General features: G+C 42.9%; 1 protein-coding gene across 1 annotated transcript in view; it reads right to left on the reverse strand.

The window, feature by feature from the left end:
- The window catches only part of LOC128693554 (uncharacterized), a 101,794-nt gene that overhangs the window by 14,597 nt on the left and 77,197 nt on the right, over positions 1 to 10,000 (reverse strand). Inside the window, exons 3-6 of the mRNA XM_070097444.1 lie at positions 6,585 to 8,682; positions 5,629 to 5,730; positions 4,675 to 5,165; positions 3,702 to 3,847 (exon numbers count right to left, since the gene is read on the reverse strand). Of these exons, the coding sequence (XP_069953545.1) occupies positions 3,702 to 3,847; positions 4,675 to 5,165; positions 5,629 to 5,730; positions 6,585 to 8,682 (2,837 nt within the window). The remainder of the gene's footprint in view (positions 1 to 3,701; positions 3,848 to 4,674; positions 5,166 to 5,628; positions 5,731 to 6,584; positions 8,683 to 10,000) is intronic.

The following is a 10,000-nucleotide window of genomic DNA, read 5'->3' on the forward strand; positions in this document are numbered from 1 at the left end:
GAGCGAAGGAATATATGGAAGGGAGGTTAGGAAGTGTGTGGGGGCCCGTGGAAGTGACAGGAGCCTCGGGTCACGACATACATATCCCGTAGCTTCAGATGGATGAAGAGGAGGAGGAAAGGGAAGAGAAGTATGATAGAAACAAAAAGGATAATAGGAAGAAGGAGGAAAAAAAAAACGTAAGATTTTACTGATACAAAATTCATTCTCTTTATCTCGTTGTATTTTAGACTTGCTACTTGCAGGAGCCGGAGCTCTCTGGACTACACAAGGACTATCAGGACTACCCGAGTGAAGCATAGAGAATGCTTATGCCTATATAGAGTCTCGAATCTATTATATAGTTTATTAAAATTTAGCAAACTGTATAAATTTTCTGATTGCACTAGAGTGAGCTATCTTGATATTACCTAGGCTCTCTGAAAACTGTTTTTTGGACTATATGGGTAATTTAGCTACCGGAGTATCTATTAGTGTTACGCTAGACTATCTAAGATATCCAAAGAAAAAATATTGAGATCACCTCCGGAAATATCCTGGTGGGATTTTGTTTGTCGGAAGAATTGGGGAAAAAATTTCTTTGAAAGTTAGAGACGGTCGGTGGACTTTTCTTGTCATAAGACCGAGGCCTACAGCTGCCTTGTCGGTCTACACCGGAAGAAAAAATATATATCTTAACATGTGATGACAGATTTTCCACACCCATTATAAAAAAAGTACACCATATATATTAATGGATAGCGACAGACGTTTTGGCCATCCCTGATTGAAGGGTTTGTTCCCCAGGACTGATTAGCTAAGTTACCTGTATCTAGGCAGACCTAAAGACCAATACAGATCTATTTAGAGCCATCATAAAGCGGTCTAGCCAAGGGGCTAACTTGAGGAACGCAACGAGGAAAAGGAATAGTTGTTTGGCTAGATAACAATAGCCATGGGCTACCTACTACTACCCTTGCTACATAAGATGCTTTGAAGGACGTAATTGTGACAGATGTATGGACGAAGGGACAAGAAGGCAGAAGAAGCATATATCAGGACAGCGCTTCACTCTAAGCAGAGCTGGATAAAGCTTTATAAAGGTCTATTTAGAGGAAATTGGTGTCACAATGAAGGCTAGTTGAGCTTGTAGACATGAGGTCCAGGACCTCGTCTGGTCAAGAGAGACATTGTGGTTACAAGTACACAAGACAACCCATTGTTCACAAAACATATTTTAATCTCTTTGCAGCAGATAGGAAGTGCATGTGTGAGGCGCTCAGCAGACGGAGGATCAAGCCTCCACGACGTCTTGCCCTGAATGACCCACATGGGTTTAATGCTTAGCATGATTTATTTTCATTTTGCAGCAACAATGAAAAGTATAAACTTCATGACGAGGCGATGTGCATGAAAAAAAAATGGTGCGCAGCGATATGCAGGCGATTATTTGAGCCTAAATTCTATCCCTATGACCAAATTAAAAAAAAAAATTGCCGTTCTTCAAACTATTAAAATTATGTAGACTGTAAATACTCAGTTTTTTTTTAATCTTCTACATAAATAATTGTTCATATACTATAATGTAAACATATATATTATGGTTTTTGATTATATGGTAAAGATGTAGGGAGGGGAGGGGGTGAGGGGGAGGCTGGTGGAGGGTTCTTGATCCAAGCAATTGGAGTTCCCTCTCTTCCTCGGATCAGACCTAATCACCTCCCATTCTTCAGCCGCCACATGGACCCTACAGGTTTAGCGCTTCCCCCCCATTGAATAATAATGAAGTGTGTTGACATGTTTTCTAAAGACTTCAGAATTTTACCAATATTTCAAGGTCGGTCTCACAACTACAAATAACATTGGAAGCGTCAGAAAAAAATATTGTTGGAACAAATATATAAGTAATAATAATAATAATAATAATAATAATAATAATAATAATAATAATAATAATAATAATAATAATAATAATAATAATAATAATAGATCATTTATGCTTATTTAAGACGATTATCTGTAAATTCGTCTTTAAAATATGAAAGAGAAGAGATAAATAATGGAACATAGCATTTAAGCTGTAGTGAACGTTAGTTATGTATGTATACACCGAGAGATGTATGTCTCAGTGTGTATACACCGAGAGATGTATGTCTCAGTGTGTATACACCGAGAGATGTATGTCTCAGTGTGTATACACCGAGAGATGTATGTCTCAGTGTGTATACACCGAGAGATGTATGTCTCAGTGTGTATACACCGAGAGATGTATGTCTCAGTGTGTATACACCGAGAGATGAATGTCTCAGTGTGTATACACCGAGAGATGTATGTCTCTGTGTGTATACACCGAGAGATGTATGTCTCTGTGTGTATACACCGAGAGATGTATGTCTCAGTGTGTATACACCGAGAGATGTATGTCTCAGTGTGTATACACCGAGAGATGCATGTCTCTGTGTATACACCGAGAGATGTATGTCTCAGTGTGTATAAACCGAGAGATGTATGTCTCTGTGTATACACTGAGAGATGAATGTCTCAGTGTGTATACACCGAGAGATGTATGTCTCTGTGTATACACCGAGAGATGTATTTCTCAGTGTGTATACACCGAGAGATGTATGTCTCAGTGTGTATACACCGAGAGATGTATGTCTCAGTGTGTATACACCGAGAGATGTATGTCTCAGTGTGTATACACCGAGAGGTGTACGCTTTTCAATGTATATACTCTGAGGTGTACATCTATAGGTGTATGTGCAGAGTTATGTCTCTCAATGTACATACATATAAGTGTATATCTCTCAGTGCATATACATACAACGAGTTTGCTATACTCTTCATTGTAGTATTCTTGCCTAGTGGCTGTGCAGGTGATATGTAGCCTTAATAACCACCGAGTACTCGATAGGCTTGAAACCTAACCAATCATGTTCTAAGACGTAATATTTTTTTTCAGCATATGGTTCAATCCACGACGCTGCAAAGCCAAGATTACCTCCAGGATATTAGTGGAGCTTTCACAGGCACTGGGAAGTTTTATGTGTTGAATATGAGGATAAATAATTAGCAGGTGGTGAGGCTGCAGTAATAATGGAGGCAGGAGGTAGTCTAGAACCTAGACTAGCCTAGACTAGGTCATGAATGTGACTTGTATAAGACACAACATTCTGAACTAGCGCCTGACATACGGACCATCTTGTCTTCACCCTCAATAGCACAAATGATTCTGTATATACTTCGGCATACAGGCAAATCATCCTGTGTGATGGAGTGTGACAGGAAAACCATAGTACCTGCCTCTAATGCTAGTTCTCTCTCCCTCCCTCTAGTGCTAGTCTTTTCTCACTGCCTCTAGTGCTGATTTTCTCTCACTGCCTCTAGTGTTAGTCTTCTCTCACTGCCTCTAGTGTTAGTCTTCTCTCACTGCCTCTAGTGTTAGTCTTCTCTCACTGCCTCTAGTGTTAGTCTTCTCTCACTGCCTCTAGTGTTAGTCTTCTCTCACTGCCTCTAGTGTTAGTCTTCTCTCACTGCCTCTAGTGTTAGTCTTCTCTCACTGCCTCTAGTGTTAGTCTTCTCTCACTGCCTCTAGTGTTAGTCTTCTCTCACTGCCTCTCACTGCCTCTAGTGTTAGTCTTCTCTCACTGCCTCTAGTGCTAGTCTTCTCTCACTGCCTCTCTAGTCTTCTCCCACTGCCTCTAGTGTTAGTCTTCTCTCACTGCCTCTAGTGTTAGTCTTCTCTCGCTGCCTCTAGTGTTTATCTCAAGTTTCTCTTGACAATTGTATACAAACTGTTTAAGACTGTCTAATATTTCCTCTTTATATTTCATGTAGTGGAACTCTTTAAGTAACTCATCAAACACAACTTCTCGACATTTGCGTTAAGTCAATGAGAACGTCAAAAAACATTATTAGTTTTGGTGTGTGTATATGTAAGCAGGTTAGCAGCCATGAAAGAGGATTAAATTCCAAGTGTTTTCTTGATCTCTCGGTCACATTCACGATCCTTTATAATGTGATTAAGAGATCAGTAAAGAACGTGGAGTTTGATTCCCTTTAAAAGGTGCTTCAATAACATTCACATATTTCTTATGATATTAATAAGTTTATAAGATATATATATATATATATATATATATATATATATATATATATATATATATATATATATATATATATATATGTATATATTCTATTATATAGGTATATATTTATTTATCTAAGAGGAATACTTTAAGCAAAGTCTTTCATTATGAATATAATGTTTGTGAACAGAATGGTAAGAAGGACGGAAGCGCATTAAAACAATACAAATAAAAACAGAGGAGTTACGAAGCTTAGATAAAGAGGGTAGAATATAGAGTGAAGGCGAATAACAACGTAACAAGGAAGGAAGAGAAGTGAGGAGGAGGGAGTATGTGTAAATAAGATGTCAGTTATGTTGTGAGAGAGAGAGAGAGAGAGAGAGAGAGAGAGAGAGAGAGAGAGAGAGAGAGAGAGAGAGAGAGAGAGAGAGAGAGAGGAGCTAGAAGTGTGAGGGAGGAGTGTGGGGTGAGGCGAGGCAGGGGAAGCCTCATCATCTAGTATAGCAGGGATTGTCAATACCTGATACCACCACTACCTGGCTAGTTCCTCGTCCTACCCTGCTCCTGCCCCTGCCCCCTGCCCCACACACGCCCCTGCCCACCACACCTGCGCCCCCTCCTCGTCTTCCTCTGCCTTCCTCGGGCACCAGGGTAGCCTTGGTACTGCTCCTGGAGGAGACAGCCCTTAGTGTCTGAGCTGTGTGATCCCGAGTTCCTTCACTCTCTCCCTCCATGTCCTCCTCCAGTAGCACCTCATCATCAGGAATATCAACTCCTCTCTTCCTCCTGCCTCTCCTTGCCCCCCTCCTCTCCTCCTCCACCTCTTCCTCTTCCTCCTCTTCTTCATCTTCCTCCTCTTCTTCATCCTCCTCTTCTTCTTCCTCCTCGGCTAGGTCCTCCTCCTCCAGGATGACGTCCTCCCCGGGGATATGTCTGGTCCTCCTGCGGGTGGGGACCAAAGTGCGACGGTCACTGAAGGGGTCGTCCACAAGGGCGGACATTGTGTACACCTCCTGGCCGCCCACTCCCACCACCTGGCCGCCCACTCCGCCATCTTGCCCGCCCTCACCACCCTCCACACACACCTCTGGTTCGTACCTGTCAAAAAATCATCGTCAAGATCACCAAAAAAACAGAAAAGGTGATTAAAAAATGAAAAAAAAATAAAGAACTGAAAAATAACACTATTACATTATTGCATTATATTAAATTACATTATTAAAAAATAACCAATATACCGAATAAAACTAAAAAAATTAATCAGAAATATTTTTTTAAGGCCTAAGGAAGCTTTCCTGACTTTTCATTTTTATTTTTTGTTACTCAAGATGGAGGAATGAAAATTATAATATATTACAAGTTTTTTTTTTTTAAATCTACCTTTAAATTTTACAAGAATATTCCAGCTTCACGAAGACTGGTTAATGTTTTGTCTCACCTGAGACGCCACGACACTGAAAAATATATGTATTCTACTTCATCCAGTTTTTTTTTTTAAGATTAATTTACTCCACAATTCTGCAGAAATGTTTCAGCTAAGACGAAGGTGACTTTATCTCACCTGATGAGTGATCCACGCCCACCACCGCCCACCACCACGCTCGTCTGACCTTCCTCCAGCCCACGACGCCCACACTTACCAGGGATCAACGCCTGGCTGAACCTGCCGTAGTATTTTGAGTTCGAATTAAAACAATGTGTGGAGATAAAAATACAGAACTTGGAGATATATTTCAGACAATGATATATATATATATATATATATATATATATATATATATATATATATATATATATATATATATATATATATATATATATATATATATATATATATATAATTCGCAAGAACAGGCGAAATATTCACAAACACTGATCTCTGGCCGAAGGAGACTCGAACCTACGAACCTTGGAACAAGGTACGCATACCACACTGGGGGTAGTTGAAAGACAGCTCTAGGCCTTTGGTATTGCAATCAACACATCAGGAGTCTATGCTGCAGCAAAGGCGTTCACTGTGATCGTATCTGCTTGGATCTCCTCCTCTTTTTTGCTACATTGCAAGCTCCTGATGTGTTGATTGAAACTTGATAGGCCAAGAGCTATCATTCAACTCCCCCCGTGGTTGTTTTGCATCTTGTATCGCTTGTTTGCGATATTTGCGCTTTCAGGGAGTTAGCACTAACGTGAATGAGCCTCTGGCTCCAGGAGAACTGGGAAGAGTTTTGTTGACAAGTGTTTTGAACAATTCGAGTTTAGCAGCTCATGAAATGTAATAACAATTGCTCATATAATGTCACACTCAGATAAACTTGGTGTTTTGTGCGTCATTAAAGACGACCAGCTAGGTTTTCACTCGGTTATACAAAAGGTCACTACATAGAAAATTCCTAAGATAGTTCCTCATCGATTGACTATTAATTTCAAGTTTTCCATCTGCTATACAGTACAGTGTCTCTGGGCAAGATTTGATTAGTTTCAGCCCTGATAGGAAGCTTGGGCGAAGGAGCAACCCACCTGTGGGAGTAGATGACGTTAGGCCTCCTGATGGGGAAGTCGAGGGAGCGAGGGATTATCTGGTGGGGGTGAGGCTTGCCGAGGTCTAAGGTATCCCCATCCTGCCTACACAAGCGGATCAGCATGACGATCACCACCGACAGCAGGATAAAGACACACATGCACCCAACGGCGATGTAGATGACTAGCTCCACGTCATCAGGCTTCTTGATGATCGTCTGGAAGTTCGGCTCCTCTTCGTCAGATCTCTTAGTCAGGATCTTCTCCAGGTAGAATATTTCTTCTGAGATCTCCAGGAGGGTGGTGTTGGCTTCGGCTAGTTTCCTCAGCCTTACCTCCACCTGCGGGTACTTAAGTGCATTGAGGCTGATATTCACCATAAAGGTGTTGTCACAAAACACCGATGGTACGAACACGTCATTGTAGTCGATAGAGAGCTTCGCCGATAGCGCTGCTTTCAGGAACGTGACGAAGGTGGTCATCCGTGGCTTGATGACGGAGCAGTTGCCGACAAGGACGAGAACGAACCAGCGATAACGGGAACCTGCACGCTCCCGCAGATCAGCTTCTTCTTGCAGGTTGGTCGTGTGATGAACACTGTTGGCTTCCATCAGCTCTACTTCACCCACAACTTCGTCCGAGCCAGGAGACAGTGTATCAAATATCTCAATATTAAATTTTTTGCTATTTTCTTGAGCGTTGTGCGGCATGTGGTAAGCTCGGCGAGGTTCAGAGCTGTCAGAGAACCTGGAGTGATCGACCAGTGCCTGGGACAAGGCGTTGTGTGCGTGAGCCTCGCGTCTCGGAGGCGACGTGTCAGGGACCAGGTGATGCTGCAGGATGGAGATGGCCAGCAGGAGGTCACTCGCTGCTTCTTCCTCCTTCTCAGACAGTTCCATCTCCAGGGTGTCTAAGTTGACCTTCTGAGGCCTGTCTGAAGCTGTCTCGTTCAGACTCGGGTCCCTCGAACTATCTGCCAAACTCTCGACACCTCTGTTTACCGTGTTCGTTATTTCACCGTTGCTGTCTCTTCTTGCTCCTTCGTTCACCTCTCTTAACTTGTTCTCCTTAGAGAACCTCTCTGTTGACTCTTCCTGTTTCGTTAACTGAGCCGGAAAATCTCGTGTCAATTTCTCATGTCGAATTTCCTTTGAATGTTCGTGAGCTTGTTGACTCGTGACGTTTCTTTTTGCAGGTAATAATTCAGAGACACCTGACTCCTCCTGGCTTGAAGGAAAGGTCTGTGAACCATCATGTTGATATTCTTCACTCTCTTCCTTCACGCCATTTTCTTGATCTATAACGCTGCTCTCTCTTTCCTCCGCGAATTCTTTTAATCTTTTACGAGGGGAAAGTTTGCCTCTGTCAATTTGGATATTCGTCTTTAGATATCTCGCATTCAAGGGCATTCCGCCGAAAGTAAATGCCTGGAGATGTTTCCTGTTGATCCTGGGAGTCCTGTTGACTCTATGGATTCTGGGGCTCTCTTGCAGCAACCGACGGTGGTTCCTGTTCCCAGTGAAAGGTACATCTTGTCGTTGCTCAGTCTTGTGTGTGTTGTGGCTGAAGGTTCGTGGAGCGAGATCTCCTGAGGAAGGGGTGTCGGAGCCGCGTACTGGAGGGAGGGACGATGACGTTCCTGTAGCTGATGTCGGCGGCGGCGGATGCGGAGGGTCGGGCCACAGGGAAACTTGTTGCGCTGAGGACGACGATAGAAGCTCTGAGAGGTGAAATGGTTGTCGTTCAGGAGTGTTGTTGTCGTCGCTCCACAACGCCCCGCTAACATCCACACTGCTGCCACCGAGGGAAGACGACTGCAAATACTGCTGGGAAGTGGAAGACTGTGATGAGGACCCGAAGACTCGGGGGTCATCCTGGCCTGACCTCACCTCCGAGTCACTGTGACCTGCATCCTGAGCGTGGAGAGTGACTGCCAGTAGTGGAGTGTGAGGGTGGAGGGTGAGGTGCTGCTGCTGCTGCTTCAGGAGCTGCTCCTCCTCGCCTCGTGGGAGGGCGGGGTGGTGCTGCTGCTGCTGCAGAAGGGGCTCCTCCCCACCTCGCTCAGTATTGATTGCATCACTGCTGCCTGCCCAGCATCCTGAAAGCAAAGTTGGATCACTGAATTGTTTTGCCTAAATAAGCATCTTCGGGACGGACTTTATTGATAGAGTGTGTATGTATGCGTGTGTTATATATATAAATATATATATATATATATATATATATATATATATATATATATATATATATATATATATATATATATATATATATATATATATATATATGTGTGTGTGTGTCTGTGTGTATGTGTGTCTGTGTGTATGTGTGTGTGTATGTGTGTGTGTATGTGTGTGTGTATGTGTGTGTGTATGTGTGTGTGTATGTGTGTGTGTATGTGTGTGTATGTGTGTGTGTGTGGTGTGTGTGTTTTGTGTGTGTGTATATGTGTGTGTGTGTGTGTGTGTGTGTGTGTGTGTGTGTGTGTGTGTGTGTGTGTGTGTGTGTGTGTGTGTGTGTGTATGTATGTATGTGTGTGTGTGTGTACTCACCTAATTGTACTCACCTAATTGTGGTTGCAGGGGTCGAGACTCAGCTCCTGGCCCCGCCTCTTCACTGATCGCTACTGGATCCTCTCTCTCTCTGCTTCCTGAGCTTTGTCATACCTCTTCTTAAAACTATGTATGGTTCCTGCCTCCACTACTTCACTTGCTAGGCTATTCCATTTGCTGACAACTCTATGACTGAATGTGTGTGTGTGTGTGTGTGTGTGTGTGTGTGTGTGTGTGTGTGTGTGTGTGTATGTGTGTGTGTGTGTGTGTGTGTGTGTGTGTATGTATGTATGTGTGTGTGTGTGTGTGTGTGTGTGTGTGTGTGTGTGTGTGTGTGTGTGTGTGTGTGTGTTTGTTTGTGTGTGTGTGTGTGTGTGTGTGTGTGTGTGTGTGTGTGTGTGTGTGTGTGTGTGTGTATGTATGTATGTGTGTATTTGCTTGTGCTTGTAGTTATCTCCGCGTATTTGCATATATATGTAAAGACATAGCGAGTTTAAAGACATATTAGAGAGGTCATCAGTATTCAAGAACTGTGTACACTCGGTCACCCAAACACTTAATGTCAAGACCTAATGGTGCTTATCCTAACTAACCGAGTAGTATATGAATTAACCACAGCGTTTGTATATGTCAGTAGGTGCCACAGTAACCTAAATATACGCACATACGCACACGTACACACACAGACACACACACACACACACAGACACACACACACACACACACACACACACAGACACACACACACAGACACACACACACAGACACACACACACAGACACACACACACAGACACACACACACACATATGATAACGACATACAAAATGCTGAGAGGAATTGACAAGGTGGACAAAGACAGGAT

The sequence above is a fragment of the Cherax quadricarinatus genome, chromosome 57, assembly GCF_038502225.1.
Source record: "Cherax quadricarinatus isolate ZL_2023a chromosome 57, ASM3850222v1, whole genome shotgun sequence".
NCBI lineage: Eukaryota > Metazoa > Arthropoda > Malacostraca > Decapoda > Parastacidae > Cherax > Cherax quadricarinatus.